General features: G+C 41.4%; 1 protein-coding gene across 4 annotated transcripts in view; it reads right to left on the bottom strand.

Annotated features, from left to right (window-relative positions):
- sorcs1 (sortilin-related VPS10 domain containing receptor 1) overlaps positions 1-22,198 on the bottom strand; it is a 239,168-nt gene extending 216,970 nt beyond the window's left edge. For 2 of the 4 annotated variants that reach the window (XR_013792708.1, XM_079553283.1), the window contains exon 1: positions 21,419-22,197. Coding sequence is in view for 3 of the 4 variants with exons in the window: in XM_079553283.1 (XP_079409409.1) it covers positions 21,419-21,994 (576 nt within the window). In the remaining variant the exon portion in view is untranslated. Of the gene's footprint in view, positions 1-21,418 lie in introns of all 4 variants that reach the window. The other 2 variants (XM_079553284.1, XM_079553285.1) reach the window with 1 other exon arrangement.
- Between the last annotated feature and the right edge of the window lie 675 nt (positions 22,199-22,873).

Below are 22,873 nucleotides of genomic sequence, written 5' to 3'. Positions count from 1 at the left end.
GCCCGTGTGGAGCTGCTCTGACTGGAAGGTGACCAAACGGAAGAGGAAGTGCAAAGGGCAAAGCTACGGGAGAGGCACGCGCCCGCCATGGGTTGATATGGAAAAGAACAAGAGACTATAAAAAGAAAGAAGCACTTAACGGAAAAACAACTGAGAAAAGGTCATCCCTGCACAGATGGCTAAAACCGAGGGAATCCTGACCAAACCAAGCACAAGATCTGGAGATGAGTTCCTGGGGGTTGCACTGATCTACCTGAGAAGCTGCCATGACCTATAGAGTCCCCAAGGGGTCAATCTTGGGTCCCCTCTTATTCAACTTGTATATGCTTCCACGCCCCAGAGCAATTGGTTGAAAGGGTCAACTTTCTACTGTTGGGCCTTTCTGCTGAAATACTCTAATCTGTAATTTCCTGGATGTGTTTGCATCATAGAGGAAAAACAAAATTGCCCTCCACATTTTAAAACCCTATAATTCATCAGTGGACCCATTCTGAACAGTGCTGTGCTCAAAGTGTGCTCATTGCAGCTCCAGCAGGCCATTATCAGAAATCAAAAGCTAGTTTTTTCTGTTTTATAGTGTGTCAATCCCACTGCTGCCTGCAGAGGGCACTCCAGGCCAAAAAAAAAAGCCTGGAGTTCCCTTATTGCATTTCTTTATGTAAACATATCAATAACAAGGTACCCAAGAGAAAGCTTATCTAGTATAGAACCTTTTCATATATTCAACTTCTTTTAATTCAATTGAAGACTCTATTTTCAGTTTTGTTACCTTTACCACATCGTGCCAGCCTCCTCATCCTCTCCATCTCTCGGGCGAGCAGTGATTTTGATCTCTTAAGTGTTTTTCTGTAGTGATAAGTAATGCGCACTTACTGCAAACAGGTTGGATTAGATGAATAAATCAACAATGTTCCACCTACGCTACTATTATTCCTTAAGCCTATTCATTACATTGCATTAAGAAACGAAACTATGGGTTTACTTTTAATTGTGTCTTCTGTTCTTCTGCTAATTATCCAGTATGTTTATATAATTGTGAAATTTTCCCTTTCTTCTTGTGCATGTCTTAGAGTCGGCTTTATCAAAGTGCCCTCCTCATGTAATGCTTCCCACTCTCCCACACCTCCACAGCCCCGCGGCCAAGTGGTGAGTCAAAACATCACAGCGCTTCTCATGCTTCGGCTGCACTGTCCTATCAAAGTTAGAGCATGATACTTCTTAAAAAGGTGCTAAGGGCTGTTTCATTCCCCAACTAAAACAATGAATACAAAGTTACACTGCAACAATGTTATGAAACAACTAGAGTGCCCATTTATGTTAACATGATTCAGGTGCCCTAACGTGGGATTCATCTCAATCCAAGGCTTTGCGATGACTCTGAGTTTAGTGTCAAATATGTGAGGAAAAAGCTACATCATAGATACTAGCAGGAGGAAGTGAATCTGCAGCTTTGGCCCCCTGAGCCACTTTCAGAGCCACTCGTAGCCCATAGGAACGACAAGGATGCTCCGTCGCACCAGGCAGGCACTCTTTGGTCCCGTTTCTGCCCATAATACATGAGCCGCGGGAGGGATCGGAGCGGCGATACAGTCCCCTCTTTTATAAGGTCCGCGGTGCCCCTGGATTCACTCACTGCGGACTGGGCGAATTAATTAGACCCCAGTGTCTGCAGTGTTCAACAGGAAGATACTCGAAATACTAATGAGCCAGCCAGTGTAGCTGCGCCATCTATCATCTGCCTTTCGTGACGAGATCCCCGGGAAAAACGGCATCCCGAAACTGCAATGCAACATTTCCAACATTTCATGCACATTTATCTCATATGGAACACACAAAGTTGCATTGTTTCAACATCTATCTCTGTCTTTCTATTTCATACAGTATAATCAACAGTTCATATCGTCAACATAATGTATCAGTCAGGTCTAACTCCTGCTTGCTTCTCATAACACAGTCCTCTTCTCAGACCTTCTATAAATGTTTCCGCTAATACAAACTGCACATTGTTTCTCAGTCATTGCTTTCACAGATCTATCTATAGTTACTTTACTGTCACTAATGCTTAACCATAAGGGCAAAGGTATTCTTACTCAGTAACACTTATATGTCTAATCAATGCACAGCCAGTGTTGGGCAAGTTACTTTAAATTGTAATATATTCTATATTAGTAGTTACAGTTTAAATATATATATATATATATATTTATATTTGTATAACATATTACTGTTTCTAAAATGTGGCCGAGTTACACTACGTTACTTTTTGTAAAATATAAAGCGAAAATAGTAATACTGCCACCGAGCAAAAGTGCAAAGTTGGAAAGTGGAAGGTTTTTCCTTCGCTTTCCCCATTCTCTCATGTTTTGTTTGGACAACATTAGCTACACGCAGATCTTATTTGCCATACATACATCAGCAAACCATTTAAATGCACTTGTAACTCAAGTTACTTGAATTGTAATGACAAATATATTACTGTATTGTGTGTAAGTATGTTATATTCCTTAGATACTGAAAAAAAAGTAATATATTTTTGTAACTTGTTACTTTTGTAATACATTACCCCCAACACTGTACCCAACTTTAGAGGGGATGACATGCAAAATCGATGTCTTTTTCGACATTTTAAAATGTATTTTTCGACATTTTAAACCAACGCTGTCCCCTCATACTATCCATAGTAGTATGTGGCTTCACTCTCTGTGCAGTTCTGTACTCAAACTGCAGCTATTTGTGAGCAATGTACAATTCCCACATTTAAATAATTGAGTGAATAAATTAAATTCTGGTACGGACAATAGATTTGCTACCCTTTTCTTTACAACATTCAAAGTCACAGATAAGTCAGACACACGCAGTGCCAGAAAATGTGCGCTCAGTTTCTGGCAGTGGCCTTAACTTTACAGGTCGACGTGATGGAGCGTCAGAGATATTTCATCACACTGGCAGTGCCCATACCATAGATTTATGCCATCGAGTTACATTTCACCACTTTTCTTCATATTTCCAACAGAGACCTTGACAGCGTGCAACTCTTTAGCTGTCGCGCGCTTCACTCGCTGCTTTATAATGGCCTTTGATGAGTGGATGAAGCCTGGGAGCGCCGTGTCAGGGAGAGGAGGGGGGACGATCAAAGCTTCACGCAACCGATACATGCTAATTTCAGCGGCTAATGACGAGCGCAGGCTAAATGTGCAGCGACATTAGCATCTGCGGCAAGCACTGTATCTCCAGCTGTCTTCCCTGCGAGTCTTACGAGATGTCTCTATACACAGATGTGCGCTGCCAAACATCCAGGAAGTAATCCAGGTTCAGAAAACACATTGACAACCCCGGCAGAGCAGCGCTGGCGGCGTTAAAAGGCGAGTGTAGTTTGATTTACCCACTTGTTTCGCAATGAACAATAAATAATGCATTGCTGTGCACCTGGTATGCTTTGATAAAAAATGGGCCCCTAATGAGACAGTTGAAGCTTTGTGTGTTCATATACTGTATCTATAGAAGCTGTGAAATATCAATTGCAGTCGAAAACAACAAAGTCTCCATGAGTTTGTATTACTTGCATTTGTGGGTAAAAAACAACTTTCTGCAGTTTATACCTCTACAAATATGATCTGAAATTAATGTGGCTTTTGAACTAGTTTAGCGCTCAATATTTCAGACATACTGTAGTTGTGTTGTTCAATTGATTTTCATTTAATGCATCGTTCAAAGCCACTGGGACAAGCTGTAAGGAGCAATGTGCGATCAGGGGCACGATGAGAGAGAGAAAAAAAAGAAAGAAAAAAACGTAACAACGACTAGGTCCACATTGATTATTTGACGGAAAAAAACAAAACAATTAAAAAGACAAATTAATCTTAGACCTACAACTCCGAAGAGTATGTGGTTCAGGCTCTAGCTATAAGGTCGGTAATTAATGTAACTGTTGTGCTATCCATGAAGTGTAAGGGAAAGGTAAGGCACATACACCGCGTTCCAAATTATTATGCAAATGACATTTTACTCTGATTTTCTGAATTGTCAACTCAAATGAGAGTCAGCATAATTTTCAAGTCTTAAACTGTTAGAGGATCATTTAAATGTGGTTGAAAAAACATCACAAAGATAACAGTATTTTTTTCAAAAATAAATATAGTAAAAAAAACTCAAAATCTACGGTTCCAAATGATTATGCAACTCATTGTTTCAATACATTTTAAAGCTTGTAATTAACTGAAAATGGTCATTTGTTGAATTTGTATCATTAGGTCATATTTACTGAAATCAAAAGCTATTTCAATCAAAAACATCGTAACAGGTCAAGTTATATTTTAACATAGGAGTCCTTCTGTGATAGCAGCTTCAAAATTCTTAAATCCATTAAACTTGAGAGTTTTTGGAGAGTTTCTGCTTGGATTTCCTTGCAGGATGTCCGAATAGCCTCCCAGAGCTGCTATTGGGATGAAAACTGCCTCCCACCCTCATAGAAGTTTTGCCTGTTGACGCTCCAAAGGTTTTCAATAGGGTTGAGGCCGGATAGAAGGTTTATGCACAACTGCAGCCTCTGGAGGGTCCTACACCTTGATGTTCGGGAGACTCCAGAGGCACCAGCAGCTTCAAATACCTGTTTGCTGCTTTGTAGCAGCTGTTCTCTTAATCTGATGTCTTGTCTTGCAGAAACTGCCCTCATTGTGCCTTTATCTGCCCAAACCCGTGTGTGCTCTGAATCAGCCACAAATCACAGTTCAATGAAGCTTAATCTTCCATGAAATATTTAAGGTTTTCATACCTAGTCCAAGGCATTCAACTATTTCACGCTTTTCATCAGCAGAGAGATCCTTTTTCTTTCCCATATTGCTTGAAAATAGTGGTCTGCTTAATAATGTGGAACGTCTTTTTTCAGTAGTTTTTGCCTTAATTGGGCTTAACCTGAAAACTAATTGTCCCCCCCTGAGACTGATGTCAGTGATTCAAAGAGCTCAGAGACACAATACCATCCATGAGTTTCATTGAAAAACTTTTTTTTTTATATACCTTTTTGAGACTGAAATACAATTTGCATAATCATTTGGAGCGCAGTGTAAAGAATCACGATCAGGCGTTTGAGTCATGGCTGACAGGTTAAATTCAGCTTCCTCCTTTTATAAGCGCTCGAGAGTGGAAGAAATCGGATATAGCAGCTTTAATTAAACAATACAACACTTTTCATGCTTTCTTGTGCTGTTGTAAAACATCTCCTCTGTGCTCCAGATGGCTCATCAATGTCATTGTATTCTCCTAGAGACTTGTTTGATTTCCAGCAATAAGTGAAAAAGCAGCACCAACTGTTGGTCGGCTGTTTTCCCAAAGAACAAGAATGCTAATATGTTGCTGTTGGTTTTTTTTTTTCTGAGAAGCTAATGTGATGTTTGAAAATGGCAATAACAAACTCATTTCACCCTTGTTAAGACTCAAACGTCGGCATGAAAGTACTAAGAGTCTATGTCTCTCGCTGAATGGGAGGGAGAGCCACTGTGACTGACTGTAGAAAAACAACAAAAAAAGAACTGTTGCTTGGACTAAATTTGCAACATTTTCTCTACAAGGATTACATAAGCTAAGATTGGGGGGGAAATCACTAATTAGTGCGACAATGAAAAAGCCATGACAAGAATCAGAGAAGTCAATGGTTTTCTGATGGGAGTTGGAAAGAGCCAATTTGGACTGGGGTGAGTGCTACGCTCCCAAGCAATAGGTTTGATGAACAGAGTGACTACTATTTTTCTAAAGTTTTCAACTGGACTGGACTGTTGTTGCCTCTTCACCAAAGGCGTCTTCTGATCTTTATTGAAGCGGAAGCAGCAAAATGTCCTCAACTGAAAAAAAATCCAGGATAATGGCGCAGTTGAAAGAACAGGTCATCTCATGATTGAAAGGTCGGGGGTTTGAATCCCAGCTCCTGAAGGTGCACACTGTTGTTGTGTCCTTCAGCAAGCCAATTCACCCTCCTTGCCTCCAGAGTCTGCGTACATTGGTTTATGAATGAGAGACTGAATGGCTGACTGGTCCTTTGCTGTAAAGCGCTTGATGAAGGTAGACCATTTAAAAGCTACGATGGTGGACGCCTGGACAACTGAGAGCCTCCACCAAGGATCTCGCCAAACACTTTCAACATTTCTACATACGCTTGATGACTCACATTCTATGCATTTCGTTTTTGTTCTGAACTTGCAAAACATATAATACTCTGCAGACATTAGGGTCAGCATAGTAACACATATGGACAAAGCTCAAGTTATTTATTTCCCATTATCTTGGCAACTCTAGGGCAAACTCCGCCTTAGTCACATTTTACACAAGTGTCTTTGAAGCAGTCGCTCTACAATGTTTTTTGTAACTTGTCAGGTAAAAAAGGACACCCCTGGCCTACACAAACATCTCAAAAGGTTTACTTTAAAGGTTCAACAAGTACACTGACAATGCCTGTATGCCATTAATGTACATACTCCCAAATGCTGTCGCTTAATTGATGGATGTGTCTAGTGTGGGTATTTACACATTCAAAGCCAATTACCCTTTCAAACACAATCCTCACTTTGAGGTTTGTGAACAGGGACCTTTTGTGGCTCCTTTATCATCGAGTAATCAAGTTTGAAGCTAATTCATGTTATTCAATTCTTCCAATCACGTACTAACCAATGTTATTCATTCTTTGCATTATTTAGTTGACTTGAAAGCATGCAACAGTTTTGTTTTTTTTCAGACCAACCTTGGCTTTGCGCGTAGCACCCACATCACCACTCATTATTTTCAACAGCCTCCTTGGCAGCATTTTTAAAAACCTTGGCATCCCATAAAGAGGGAGCTGCGGTGTGAACTTGACCACCCAGGAACACATAAATGAAAGCCATCACTCAAACATTAGGCCTAATCTTTTTGTTTCCCTATGACAAAAATGTGCTCTGGGCTAATACTTAGGTAGCATTATGCCATGCTTTGTGTGGGTCGCTCTTTGACAGTGGATTCAGGAAGTGAGTGGGCTGAGGAGAAAGCAGATAAGAGCAAAGTGAAAACCGCACTAAGATATTTTTGTTGTAGTTGTGCGAGGTTAATTTCAAGAGAGTCTGAGGACCACACAAGGTTATTTCATTGTAAGCGCAATTCGCAATGAGTCATCTGCCATCAGTGGTATTCCATCCCTTAAAGAGAAACTCTTTATGTATATTCTTTATTCTCATTATTCCTTTGTGGCTTTAAAATGGTGAGTGACTAGTTGTATGTTTGAAACTTGAATAAACATTTCAGAAATCATTTAGGCAGTGGTTCTATTTGTGTGTCGCAGCCTCCAGTATAACAACTGCTTGTTAGATCTTTACTCAGGACTACTTAGATAAGTTTCGTGATTTTAGGTTGAGAAATATACAGCTTTAATATTGTTCCTTCTTCATATCTTCTTTTCACCAGTCATATTCAATACTTTTTTGTTGAAGGAGTCAGAGATGCATACATTGTCAGAGTCTGACACTTGGATAATCGCTCCAGAGCAGAAAATCCCATTGATTGTGAACCAGCTTGGTTCTCTGGGCTCCTTGGTTCAGTCGAGCACCAGAAATCTTTGTGTGTGGTTTGACCAATCTTCATTCTTGACAATTTTTCTAGATGCTTGGTCAAAAACTGTTTTTAAGGTTAATTTTATTCAACACTGAGCTTGAATTCATGCTTGTATCTCCCTCTTGTTTAGATCATTGTAACACACCTTGGTAACACTTTATAATAACTACACCATATTTATCCTTAATCAATGATGGATTAACACTTAATTAACACCCTGTCGGTGACAGGGAAAGTTGCAATTGTGGTTTTCTGGAGAGAGACACCAAGGGGAGATGAAAGACCCCCCCAATCATCCCATTAACACTTGTATTACCCAATAGGGTAATACTACGAAAAGGATTTTGAAGGTAAACAAGTTACTTAGTACTGCTTTAAGTAGTTATTAAGTGTTAGTCACACTTAACTAATGAATTGTTCATGATGAATTAACCTCTTAATTCCCACCTGAACCGAGCACATGTTCTCCAGTTCAGCTCTACCCAAATCTAAAAGCTTCTCCTTACAGCCTATAGGCCAGTGTAATGACTCATTTAACTCATTGACTGCCAGCCAGAGCTCCCCACTGCCAGAGGTTTTTTAGGATTTTGACTGTTTTTTCAAGACCCACAGAAAATTTAGGTCGAAGTCTGTGTCAACACGAATGTACCTCTTTCCATTCTTCAGTTATTGTCCGTAGAAAATAGGTGAAAACAAAAAGCTGAGAAAACGAAAGAGCAAGTTCTTTGTGATGGCCCAGCCACACAGAGGTAACCAGTTCATATGAGATTGGACCTAATGTTGTTCTCTGTCCCTTTTAAGAACTGAGCAGTGGCGAGGGGCGGGCCTGGAGAGAGCTGGAGGCGGCCTTATGTGGACCAGACCACTGCAGAGGGGGACTGGGGTTAAGGGGTCTTTGTTGGTCCTTTGCTTTTGTTTGTTTCTCCCCTGTGTTTCTGCTCATTATGTTTTGGTATGGTCCAAGCTGTATATAAGTTGCCTTTTGTCTCATTTGAGGAGGTCAGTTTGTTTGTGTTATTTAGTTTCCTTTGCACATTCTATTTTTGTAAAGTTACATTAAGTTGACCTCTTTTATCGGCCTATGTTTGTTGTGGCCAATAAAGTGCCTTTTTTTGAGATTTGAAGCCTTTGTCTCATTGTCTCACTGCTTGGTCCCTAACACTTTTATTGAGTCACTAAGTGGCAGCATTAGGCAGCACAACTAAGATTTTAACACCAGACATGCTCAAGGCTTTGCTACAGCTGTTCCCATTGAAAAACCTAATTGACGTCTATAGACATCATTGGCAGTCAATGAGTTAAAAGCTAAGTCCTGCAAAACTGATATATTTTTCCCTAGCGTTGTCGTCGTATTTTGTTGCTTCTTTTCGTCACTTTTTTGCAGTGTTTTGTTGCTTTTATGAAGCCTGTTTTCCTGCGTACTTGTCGCCTGTTTTGGTGCAAGTTGTTTGGGGGGCTTTTTAATGCTTTTTCATCCTCATTTGTCTCATTTTCATCACTTTTTTGTCAACTGTTTTGTTGCATTCTTGCCACTTTTTTGTTGCTTTTTTTGCTGCATTTTTGTTGCCTGTTTCAATCTTCTTCAATATGCTTTTAGATTTGGGTCAAGTCGAACTGGAGAATGTGCTCGGTTCATATGTGGGTGAAGAAGTAAAGTGTTACTGAATCGTTTTTTCAGGCTAAATAAGGTGTAGGTGTTTTGTGTTGACAGGGACACGGGGAGTACATACAAACTGGGCCCTTTTTGTTGTGAGGCAAGAGCACTGGCCACTCGTCACTTTGCCTTGGCTTCAGAACACTCTCAGCTCGTCTCTGTCAGGACGCACTGGAAATAAAAAACACCTATTTAATTTCCACTTTGAGGCACATGGCAGCAGTTTTACAGACATCCGAGAATCCAATTTGTTGGACCAAAATGTCCCGCTCAATTCTGCCCCCGATCAGAGAGCGAGATGGGGCGGCTGACTGCACTGCAATCGCCCCCTGTCCATCTGTGTCACTATGAGGTGGAGATCTTTCAAAGGAAGCAGATAATATATAAACATCGCCGGGCACAATTCAATCGGTTTAGCTCAGACGGGGAATCAGCGGCGCGAGGGCATCACTTCACCTCCACCAGCTCAACAAGACAAACATGACTCAATCAGATCCAGGAGGTAAACTGAAAAATCCAAAATATTCTGGACGTAACCACTTAGATGCCCGGGAGAAATCACTATTTAGGGCTGAAAGTGATTACATGTTACAGTTGCATTAGAAGCCTCTTGGTTCAATTTGACGATGTTAAAGCATGTCTATGAGAAAATACTGTCAAAAATCTCAAATACATAACACTTTTTTATGCTACAGTGCCAAGCCAAATCAGGATACGGATTAGGGCTATATGTGAATAAGAAATCCCATTTGTGAGCTGTAGCGCCGCCGCTCCCCGCGCACTGGTCTGTTTGTAAGGCCATCGTCTCCATCAGCATTACTCACATCAAAGTGTCAATCACATCCCGGGGGCCGGCAGGGGGGGGGAACTGGGGGGGGGGGGGGGGGTGCAGTAATGGCACTCGGAACAGTGGGGGGCAGAAAGCGCTGCTGTTTGGAGTGCGGGAGAGTCACTGCAGTGTTGAGAGCAGAAGCCATTGTTCTACATATACAGACTCGTGACAATGTTACAGTGGTGCAGAAGAAAAAGTAAAGAAGTAGTTTTTATGAATGCCGGTGCAATGAATGGTGCTGCCTCAGTTTGCACTCGACTTTACTTTAACATATCTCCATGCAGGCTCTTCTCTCTCAACAACCATCTTGATGACACAGGAGTTAGCAATGCTGTTACATAACTAAGTTTTGGAAGGCAAAATCAAATTGAGCTCTCACGTATATGCTGTACGCTGCAAAAGCTGCCACCTTGTCTTAGATATAAAAAATGACTTACCATCTAAACTTTACCCAAATCGAAAAGCTTCTCAGAGCTTCACAGCCAATATGCCAGTGCAAAGCCTCATGTGAAAGCTTCTGTCGCTTTGTCACTGTGTTTTTGTCACATTTTGTAATGTTTTCGGGGGGGTTTTGTTGCTATAAAATCACTTTATTTACTTCGCTTTTTTGGTTGCGTTTTCATCACGTTCTCATCCATTTTTGGGTGAGTTTCTGTCACTTTTTGGTGGAGTTATCATACATTTTTTGTTGCTCTTTTGATGAGTTTTTGTTACTTCTTTGTCATTTTTTTTTTTGCTCTTTTGCTTTTCTGGCCTGTTTCTGTCGCTCTTTTGCCGCTTTTTCATCACTATTAGGTTGCGTTTTCATCCTTGTTTTCGTCACTATTTTGACACTTTTTTCACTTTTATATTTAGGTAATGCCAAACTGGAGAAAATCTACAACTTAGGTGCACAAGTAATTTCCCTAATTTTAAGCAAATTAATGCTTGTTCCACTTCTTTCAAGACAGTCCAAACATACTCACAATCAGCATAAATCATCTGAGCACTTTTTAAGCAATTCATCTAAGATCTTCCAGAGTATATTTTATCCTCTGTCTTGTTACAGAGAAATGATCCTGTTTTAGTGCCAGTACCAAACTCAAATCAAACTAGAAGAGCTATCCAAAGCAGAAAAGACAAGGCAAGATTATGAAACTAAATCTAAAACCTCAAATCGCATTGTCAACACTCGATCTCAAAGAACGTACCTCCCCAGCACACCTGTCTCCCGCTGCAGAGTTTGGAGACCGTTTTTCCGAAACAAAAGATAAAAATATTACTATTTTCCCGAGCATCCGCCGCCGGAGTGCACAAAGCATTTCATCTCACATAAAAATACCGCGAGGGGGTTGATTTCTCTACTTAACTTTGAAGAGGCTACCAGTCGAGTGGGCCGACGCGAAAACACAAGCGGAAACTGTAGCATCGCGTAAGTGCGAGTAATCTGAATTTGCCCGAGAGTGGGTGGCGGTGCTTTTTCTTTTCCGACAGGAACCAAGCCACCTGAGGGTCCTGTGGGCGAAAGAACGTCAAAATCTTCCTTTACCCAATTTGTAAACTTCCGCAGTACCTTAGAGATAAGACAGACGGCATCAAACCTGCGCAAAAATAATGACTTTAGCTCAAAGGATGTGAGGAGATGTGGTTAGTTCTCTTTAGAAAGGCAATCCTCGTGGCAAATCTTTGGAGCGTGACAGTGCTTCCCTGTCTGATCACCGCGAGGCGCACACACCCTAAGGACGCTAAAGCCAACACAGAATCCTTCACATTGTTATTTTGTTGTTTTTAGCGAGAATGCGTGCATTGGCGCTTGGTACGCGTGCATCTTGTGGGTTTCTCGTCTGATCTCAGCGGGAAGTGAAGTAACAGGTCTGTGTTTCGACAGATTAGTGAGGCACCGTGTGTACGAAGAGGCAGAGGGTGGGTTTATAAACGCATACAATTTGGCGATACGGGATAAACAGATGCGCCGTGTATTACGAAGGATAGTTTGTGTTTGAAGGAGGCTGTGATTGTTGAGCTGTCCGTGGTGCTGAACGATTCATGAAAGGATGCTCACTGTTCAAATACAACACGATACATCTTATAGGACAGTGATCATAAATATATTTTTCCCAGTTGTTTTAGGTCCACTTTTGTCTCATGAAAGCTGCCAACCTCCGTAGTGTTTGTCGAGAAACATGTTTGGCCCTCAGATAAATGTAACAACCACTGTTCACACAAATCTAATCAAACATTTGTATTCATCATTGAATAGTTTGCCAAAATCACACATTGATTGAATGAAGGCTGTAGAATCTATGATTTAGGCGGCGGTGTAGACATATTACTAGCATTGCTAAGTAAGACTATGGAGGAGTAACAGATGCTCAGTAACAAGTTAAGAAATTACAGGCATAAATATAGTAAAATTGAAAGAATGTACTCAACCAGGTTTGATAAGCTGAAGTAAATATCCGTAGGAAAATCAATCCTCTTGAGATAAAGCACCTCGTTTATAAGGGGGTCCTAGACATAAAAGGAACAGTAATAGGCAATAACAATCACAGACATACCCCCTCTCAACACCACGGTTCTCCCATTGGATCCAACCATCAAGTTCTTCATATCATCAGCTCAGCATTGCAAAGTAACAAGTATAGTTGAATATGGTAGACTATACATAATAATGAAAACAAAAATAGGAAATTTGTTAGTTGATTGAACAAGTTGATTTTAGGTGATTGAAAACAGAAGCCTTAACAACATGGATGTTCGAGATTCCAGTCAAAACGTATGTTGTGATTGAACAACTCAATGTAAATTAACCATCATTGACATGAGCGCATTTCTTCTTGAAAATATACTCTTTTTTTTTTACCAGTAAACATTAAAAATGTAAATGTGTCAAATGTATGCAAAATACTGGCTGCCAAGTCTTTGAGTGAGGCTCAGTGACAGCAGACAACAGCAGACAAAGTGACTAAAGCCTCAAGTCAGTCACAAATGCGTCATAGAAGTTAAGACGATGACTTAGGTGGATTTTGTCAGAAAGAGCAAAATTTGATGTAAAATAGGCCATGCTTTACTGAGTTCCAAGAACACGATTGTCTCTTTGTCTTTGGCTATCACTTCAAACGGTTGAAAAGGGTTCAAACAAGCTCTTTGACGAATTAGATCAAATGCAGTTCTCTTGTTGGACAAAGAGTTTCTTAAAGATTTGTACTCTGCAGGTTGTGAAACAGCAGATAATGATCGATCCGAGGATTCTCTTAAAGGCTCCTAAATGTGTTTCCCAGGCGGCCTTTTTTTAGAGTAAACTCGGCGTCAGTGTGTTATCGGCTTTAGGCTGGGGAGCTGTCCGTGGTGCTGAACTCAGTGCCATTTCCTTCAAAGGGAGGATATCTCTTCCAATGACAATAGATAGAATGTTTTGCTACACCAATAAATGCTTCCATGGCTTATTGCATTATATATTCTTCATCAACTAATTCTTGCTTCTTTGAGTTACACCAATTAATTGCAAGTTCTGTCGTCTTAATTAACTGTTGCAACAAAACAATTGACAAGCAGTCGTTCTACAAACAGTCAGTGTTTGCTGTTTGCTAAAAATCACCAGATGATCCTTGTCACTTTGCCACGCGTCTGTCATGTTTACAGCTGCCACGGCGCATGCAAGCGGCACGCCATCTTGAATGAGCAGCTTGTTCGCGTCTAATGAACGGCGCGCATTTCCGACAGTCTTCAATCATAACAATGGGCTGGTGCGAGCGATGACACGACATTGTTTAAAAGGTTCAACTACTTTACAGACCTTGTTTTTCCTCTTTGTTTTAGTATGTGGATCTAGAGAATAAAGCTACACGAATGTAATCAAATGTAGTTATGCATAACACAAGCAGAGGGCGCACGTCAATCTCTATTTCTAGATACTATTTCTAAGCACTGACTTAGAGCATCCATCCTCCCTATAATGTAAGTATTCGCCCTTATAAAATGTGTTGCTCTGTGATGCTGCTCCACAACAAGCTAGTGTCAACAAAAAGCAATTGCACTCTAAGATATCTTCACTTGTACTTCATAAAGATAAAGCCTTAGAGGACGCTCCAGCGCAAACATGTTCGTCTTAATGACTTGTGGTCTGCGCCCATATCAGTATAGCTCGACGTTTGCTAATGTAAAGAATACTGTCCATGTCAGGTCCTACATCCATTGGAGCTGAATGCCGCAGACCCCTGGAGAGGCAGGCTGCTTTAAGTCTATAACCTTTTCATGAATCCACTAACGCAAGTGACGCTGCTGTCAAGAACTCAGCAGGAAAAAGCACTCTGATCAACCACACCAGGGCTCCTGCTGTCAAGGCTTCGAGTAAGCAAGCCACATGTGCAACCAGGCCGGTATAAGGAGATCAAGCACTGATCATCAAAAAACGTCAGGTTTAAATCGATGGAGACGAACCTGCGGAATATTGTTATACGGTATGTCAAAGTTTCCGTTTTCTATTCAAGATGTAGTATACGAATAAACAAAATAAAACCAGAAGTGCACCTAAACTTAATGTCTGTAATGCTGCCCAGAGTAGGACGGACACCAGTTACTTTAAAGAACACTGGATGACATGAAACTTTATAGTCAATCGTCTTTGTCATCAACTCCACAAATGGCTCGAACCAAAAGTTTTATTAGCTGTTAAGAACACTACAACGATTAGGTATAGATACAGACGGCATTGCTGGAATCAACCATATATGGTCATGTTTGAAAAGAGCTATGGGGGGAAACAATTTGGAGAAAACTCTAAACTTTCTCTAATTATTCAAAAACTACTTTAGCAAATGCTGAATTATGAATATAGTTTTCTACTAAATAAAGATACAAAGACATGGAGAGGAGCATAGTGGCTCATAATCCCATAAATGCATAAATAACAGAGAATGCAAACATAACGCGTCCAGTTAGCATCGTGCTAATGCTACGAATGCTGTTTTTTCCGCTTCTGTGAATAATGGTGCGTTACACTGGACAGAATCCGATGGCTACGCCAGACGTGAGATGTAAAGCTTCAATAAACTGTGTTATTTGGCAGATGTTTCCCTAATAAACTTGTTAGATGTCAACGCGAAACGGATAAGCCTTACCGCTCTGTTGCTAGCGTCTTATTAACGGTAAAAATAATAAAAAAATAAACTACTAGTGCTAAATTATAATTGTATTTACAACAATTATAATGAATACATTATACTATTGTGTAATGTTACAATGAAGTTTGTCTGTAAACTGATTATGACGCTCGAACATGAGCAACAAAGTCTAACACTCTGATGTTTCCGACCTGGATAACTAGAACGCTACAACTCGGAGAAAACATTTTATCCTGGTCGGATTTTCCGACTTCCGACATACAGTAAGTGGAACTCACCATTAACATCCATATGGACCCGATTTAGACTTGACTTTATTTGTATGTGATAAATAAGTTCATATTTTGCTCTTCCCCTCGGCGAGGCCACGCCCCCTTCTAAAAATAACATTATCTTAAACTTAAATATTAAATTGGTCTGCTGGTTTGTTGTTTGGCTACGTTTTGAGGCTTGGTTGTGATTGGCTCAAATGAGGCGTCTTTGATCCAATCAGCGACAGGGGAAAGTCTGTCTTCTGTCATTCCAGATTGATATTGTGCGTACAACATTAGCACTGTTCTTATAAAAAAAGACAATAGATATCGTTTTCTCACAACGCAATTACTGACAGATAATTCCTTGTAGCACTGCAATCTTACAGTACATATAAACGAAAAGTTTGTGTAAATCCTTGTGTCCCTTTCTACCAATGACAGTGAAAGCAATTGTCCAATTCCCTCAAGCAAAGCAGTGCTGCGCGAGTTCTGAGAGGAGGCGCCTTCAGTGACTTTGACGGATGAGTGCCGGCGCTCAGAGGCCCAGCGGGGGGCGCTCTTCAGATCTGTCACCGTGTGCCTGTCTCTCCACCTACGCAGCTCCTCCGCTTCTCCGCTGCAACTTTCTCAACCACAAACTTCTCTCCCGACAACCTGCTTGGAGAGAAATTCAACACGTAGAGCCATTTTCGAAATATCTGAAGAATTGCGCTGCTGTGTTGAAAGTAAAGCAGGGGGGAACCCGGGAACAAGAGAATTTGGTTTTATAAGCTGGTATCGAGCCACTTCAAAGATTTACTGAGTAAAGGCTCAAAACAACACTTCAGGTATTTGCTGAAGGGAAAGCATTGTAACAAGATAAGGGCTCTAAAAAGTCAATTTTGCATTAATAAACAGTTCATAGTTTAAGATGAAAACAGTAAATGTTATTGGCCCCATAAAAGACATTGTCAGGGCTAAGTTCGTGTCCTTACTGTACACATTTTATAATTGAATCCATAATGACTAACAGTTGTATAGGCATAAAGTGCCAAAGGACTCCCATGCCTCCACAGTCTTATTGCTCCATTATCATCGCTGTGCATGTATTTTTACCGCTAATGTGCTGTTCTCACTGCTGCTATATGTGATCCCCATTGGCCAGGGCTTATGTGATTCATAATTAGAGCTGAATACTATCTGAAAGTGAGCGACGTGCATGACGTGGGAAGGCAAAGGCACACTATAAAGGCCTTAAAGGTGAACCATTAAGAGCAAAGTGCGTCTTATCTGGAGCCTTTTCATTCGGTGTTGACTCACGCGGCGTTATTTATACAGCTGCCCCGATCGTACACAAATGCTGCTTTACATATTTAATGCACGCGGCGAATAAAGCCGAAGACAGCTGGAAGAGGAGCAAAGAGGGTTTCTGCATCTGTCATAATGGGGCTTAAATAGAAATGTTCGTATGTTGTGTGATGCTTTAGAGATGATCTGACAGTTTTAGGTACATGCAGACAGGTTAAAAATGTTAAAAAGTGTCATGACTTCACATCCCACGTCCTGACAGTTTGCTGAATGTCTCTCTCAGCCCTACAGCTCCTTTCAAGAGTTTACTGTTTTGTCCAAAAACGCAGACTATAGCATAACTTTTTGCGATTAGTAGGAGGACAGTTAGGGCTGTCACGATAATTACTATATCGACTTTTTGTTCAATAAATAACAGTTAGACGATATATTTTGGGCTTGATGTTTTTGTCTATAGATTTATTAGCATTCGACACAATTTTTTCTTTGTAAACCTTTAATTTCTAACTGAAGCAAATTGAGTTACCTTATATTTCATGCTTATTGCAGCTTGTGCACTATTATGTACAAAGTTTTACTGTCATTTTTATGCCTGAGAGTTGACAGTATCTAGTATCGTTAGAGTAAATATTATAGTTTATCGCGATACTTTCCTGCCTCAATATGTATTGAATCTAGGCCTAGACACCTATGACATTAAGTGACATTATCACGGCTGAGTGCAGACTGGCACCACGGCGAGACTGGCTGTACTGTCTTTCTCTCAGGACACCGGACACAGACAGTTTAACTCAAGTACTTAGTTTGACCAATAGAGCTTATCAAAGCCCGTAATGCTAACGGAAGAACATGAGGCAGCGCTCAGTCCTGCTTGGAATAAAAGGTTTTATCTGATCTGAGAGCATAACAAATCAACTCACACTTAGCAGATTTATGTAATTTCTTCCTCAAGATGATTATTCTTTTTGCAGTGCAGCAGTAAATACCATGGACATATTATATTAATAGACCGTCATTACTCACTCCTCCCCGTTTGACAAAATAAATACGTTCAAGGGGGAAATCCTGGCGGATTTACAGACTCCCCCTCCCCAAATCTGACGAAGCATGTTCCTTAAAAAAAAGAGCATATGGGGCGGGATCTTCACTGTAGACGTGGCCTTTAAGTGGCGTGTAGTTCGCACTACTCCAATGCTGACAGTCCGGCCCTCATTAGTACGAGATTTAAAAAAAAAACACCCTGGTTTCTTTAATTGTAACTAACCCAGCATTATCACAAGAGGAATATCTAGCTTTACAAAGTTTGAGAAAATTAGAAACCAGGCTTCAAAGTTGTTTTTAACGTGTCTGAAGTGCAATGCATTCCAATGGGTAACTAGCAGCTATATGGAGCAATGGCGGCTTCTCGTGTCGTCGTCACAAAGCAGAGCCGCCAGCGGCCATTGGTAAATACACAGTCAAAGTGTACACATGTATAGAATTACAATGTTCCGATTTAATTCTAAAAGCAGTTGGAGCATTTTGTGATGTTTCTTTCTCATAATAAGTGATTTCCCATTTAAAGTTTAATGTCTTAACTTGCCATTTACTGGAAGAAAAACACATTTCTTTGTGACATCCACTTAATTGGTGCTCAGGAGGAGGAATTCTAGGAGAAACAAAACTACTTTGACTGGAAATTGTTATGTTTGCTTAAGTGGTGAAAGCACACACTTATGCAGGTATATTGTGTACTCATCTTCCATTCAGACTGTAATGTGAAATCTAAGTAGGCTTGCATGATTAATTCATTTACAATCAAATCCAAATTGCAATTTGAATAATCGTAATTAACAAACCACCAAGAGTGCAGTGATTTAGGGGACAAGACATTCTCTGCAAACAACTGAACAGCTTTCTAATTCCATGTTATTATGTACAAAACTTGCTACCTAAGGCATGCTCTGAAATGCATAGGAATCTGTGACAGTTCAACAATTAATATTTCAGTCTTGTGTCAAATGTTAATGTTCAAGGGCATGTGTATATCGCAAATCACTTTTTTTTTTTTAAATCTTTCATCCCGACGGAAAACACACTTCTACAGCTTTAAACGCATCTCTTCATATCGCAGCAGCTGTACAACGGCTTATGTGAGTCTCTGAGTCCAAACTTAATTGCATTTAAACTCAAAAAGGAAAAGACAGAGGCGCGCTATCGAGTCACTTTCTTCTCCCTCAAAGCTTTCTTCCACCAATGTTAATTAAAATTTAAAGCAATCGCCAGAAACACAGCATTGAAGATTATCACTCGGGATGCACCATGTTTTTTTCCTCCTTGATTTAACATAAGACAAAGGATTTTCTGTTTTCTTCTTCTCTTGCGTCTTAAAAATGGAGCAAAATTACTTTAAAAAAACAAAACAAAAACAGCGGATATACAATACAACAGTGGTACAGAGGAGGGACATTAAAATTGCTAGACTGAAACAAAGCACAAATTAGAAGTAGCTGTTTGTTTAACTGGGCCCCCACGATGGTTTTGACTGCTCTAAATGCTCGTCACAGAAGGTGAACGCCAGAATTGAGAAACAATGAGAAAGCAGCAATAAAAAGGCAGCCAAAAACACAAGCGCAGCATTTGAAGTATCGAAGTAGCTCGCACAAGGTTGCAAGCAGCTAACCGCTTCACGGAATTGATTTTGATCGCGTAATTGCGGCAATAACGGCAATGATTATTCACCGAAGAGGAAAATGGATTGTGATGATAGGGGTGATTTCTTTCTTTGTCATGATTCACAACACGACTTAGTAACTGCATCTTAATGGAAAGAAAAGAAGTTCACCAAAGCAATAGTGAGGATAAATGCTCCAGTTTTCACTCTCAGCCACTATCAACAAAGCATGGTATAGTCCAACACCTCCATCTATAGGTACAACAGACCAAAAGTCTGGCGAAAGATTAAAGGATGGCTCCAGGGCCACTGTATTGCGGTGTGCCATTGCTCCTGACAGATTCCCCCAGCGGCACTGAAGGATGGGTCAAAAGCTATGGGGACAATAAAGTACCTGTATATACCTTATTAGTTGGTTGAAAAGACTTCATTACTTATTTTACACAAGTAAATGAAATGCTTTGCTTCAAAGGTCAGTTAAAAGTGTTCTTCAGTCAATATGAGTTAGCTGGTGACAATACTGACATTGTTGTGTCTACTGCATCAAGTCTATGCATTTAAAATGTCAAATAATGAAATGTGGTCAAATAGCACTGGGCGATATGGCAAAAGAATGTATCATGTTTTGTTTTTTTTCCTCATATTGATCGATTTTGATTCAATTTTACTTTTTCACAGTAAAATAAAAACATGTAGCTGATTCATGAACTTCGGCACACTTTTTACACAAAGCAGCTCAAACAAAAACATATGCTCTCCTCCAGTATCTTTTAACATTCAGAAATGTCCCTTCATCTCATCCAAAACTCCAAACCTAAATGGCGCTGTTTCTACCAAAGAAATGGCTGTCAACCTGACGGATATAAAGTCCCAAGACCATTATTGAGATTGCCCCAAGTAGAGATTGTGATTTTGATTCAACGGTAAAAACATCCTCAATTTTACAGTGTATAACAATGTGGTCGTTAAATCTTACTTGTTTTAATACTCAGAAATTCTGTCAATGCGAGTAAAAAGCGTAAAGAATTACACCCTCTACTTTTCCACCAAGCGTTATGAATCATTGAAATTGTGCGCGGCCATCGAGTTACTATATTATGCCGCTTTTCATATGCTAAACATCAGCGATATAATGATTTAAGATGTAATGGACCAAATGAATTCACAAGAAACCGACAACCCACAGCTTGATTTTGTATTGACCCTGAACTTTCAACCTTGAAACTAAGAATCTCATGTACATACAGTCTACATGCTTTGTATCCCTCTCAATCGCCTGGTTTTGTAATCCTGCTTCACCCCCGGATGAGCAGAAAAGGGTATAACGAAAAGCTTGACCTCTTGTGCCACCACTGCAGCAACACTTGCCCCGCGATCCGGACTCTGGCAAGGTCAAATCGAATATTTTTTAAACTCCAACACTGCAACAAAGCATCTCTCAACCGCTGTAGATGAAGGGACATGAATTTGAATGACAAAAGCTTGCGGTACACAGCAGACAATAGTGATCACAAGTACGCAGAACAAATACCGAATGCATAAATGAACAACTAACAGCACAGTAAAACCTTTCAAAAGTGAATTTACCGGTATATTATAGTTGGACTTATTGAAATGTTGCCCTTTTCTACGCAGCAAATTGAACAAGGGGGGGAAGTACAATAAGTTATCCCGACTCGTAAAGCAAAAGGGAAGTGGTTGGTGTTGTAAAAACGTTTGATCGTTTGAGGACATATTGTATTTAGTCGACTAGTAGTGTGGGGAGGAAATCAGAAAACTTAAGAAGGTATGTATATTTGCTTTAATCTGCACGTACCATGTGCTACCTATACGTGGACATCTGTTGTGCTGTTTCTGCTGAATGTGTCGTCAGAAAAAACGAGTCAGCTCCCTTGTTGCTTATGTAGTTTGGTGCTTAATTGACACTGTAGAGATGTTGAATTGTGTATTGGAAAGTTAGTGACATGGAAGCGTCGTGCACCGCGGCATTGGCACAACAGTGTGAGCTTTAGTGGACACACTCAGGGAGTCAGAGTGAGCGGAGGGGAGGGAGGGGGGACTTACGCTGCTGTTCTGACCGGACCAGTGGACCATGGCCTGGTTGTGCGAGGAGTCTCCGGACAGGGCGAACGTGGAGCTGTTGAGTTTGAGCTCGTCTTGTCTTGGCACCGCCGCTGCTCTGCGCTCCTCTCCGCTCCAGCGCAGCTCCGAGCGCCTCACTCTGCGTCCTTCGCTGGCCCCTCCGTCCGAACCGCCTTCCTCCCCATCCGCCCGGGCTTTCCCACCAACTTTCTCGCCCTTCACAAAATCAGCATCGCGGGCAACTTCCCCACCGCTAAACTCCCGCGGCTTCCCCGCATCCCGCGCGTCCTCGCCGGATCCTGACGCGCATTCACCGCTCGCGCAACGGGCACTTCGGGCATGGGCCGCCGCGCCGCTGCCGCTGCCGCTCCGTCCCAAAACTTCTCCGCTCGCGTCGAAACGCACCAGTAATCCCTCCGGTCGCCACATATGTCCGGAGTGGCACGACCTGCAAGTTATGTCCGCCTTGGTCGCGTGGAGCGCAGCCAGCGCCGCGAAGAGCGAAACCCAAAGCGCATGGTGCCACTTCGGACTTGACGATTTGACCCCCCGCTCCATCGTGACTGGACCCCGAAGCAGAAAACCCCACGTCGCCTCTCGCTTTCTTGTCTCCAGGAGTGTCTTGAGCAACCTGATGCCGATCGCCTTTTTCCCCCCTCCGCTGGTGCGTTTGCCTCTACTGCCGATGCAAGTTGTGGCGCTGCCCAAATGCGGTGTTGTAAAAAAGTGAGCCCGAGCCTAAGTGGTCCAAGTTGAAGGATTTGATCTGATGAGCGCGCGGGAGAGGGAGGAGCGAGAGAGGGAGGGAGAGAAAGTGGAATTGTTGCCAGTGCTTGTGTTTTGCTTTGCCTTTTCTCTCCACTCTCCACACTTCCACATTCCCCTTATTACCTCAAAGCACTCGCTAATTCACTCGTCTCGTTTCATTCCACGAGTGCCCTGGCGCTGATGGGATCGCGCGCGCGCCCTTCACACGAAATAAATGTCCTCGTTTAGCAAATGAAGTGACGTTTTTTTCCCCCCGTGACAAGCGTGTTTTGGTTTGCCGGTTTTTTTAAACTCTCAACAGGAGCTCTTTTTAATTGGAACGTATTAATGCGCGCCCAATTACGCGCGCGTGTAGTGCCAAGGCTGATAGACTTTATGACTTATTAAACGCCAATGAAGTATTCAGGAGACCACGCAGGAACAGGGATTCTGCTGCTCAACATGTCTCCACGCGCGTGTTATTCGGAGACGGAGCATGTATCCCAGCAGGTCATGTGACACATCCCCGCGCGCTCTGGGACTTACCTGGATGGAGCAAACACACATCCAGACGCAAGTTAAATATTTAATCGTTTTAAATTTGGAGGAAGATAACGGATGAAAAAGCTCAAGCTGAAGGAATGAGAACTCCTGCTGTTTAACACAGAGGTCTTGAGTGGAAAAATAAAA

This window comes from Gobius niger (genome assembly GCF_951799975.1).
Source record: "Gobius niger genome assembly, chromosome: 3".
Classification (NCBI taxonomy): Eukaryota; Metazoa; Chordata; class Actinopteri; order Gobiiformes; family Gobiidae; genus Gobius; species Gobius niger.
Note: the sequence above shows the minus strand (reverse complement) of the source record. Positions and strands in the feature narration are given on the sequence as shown.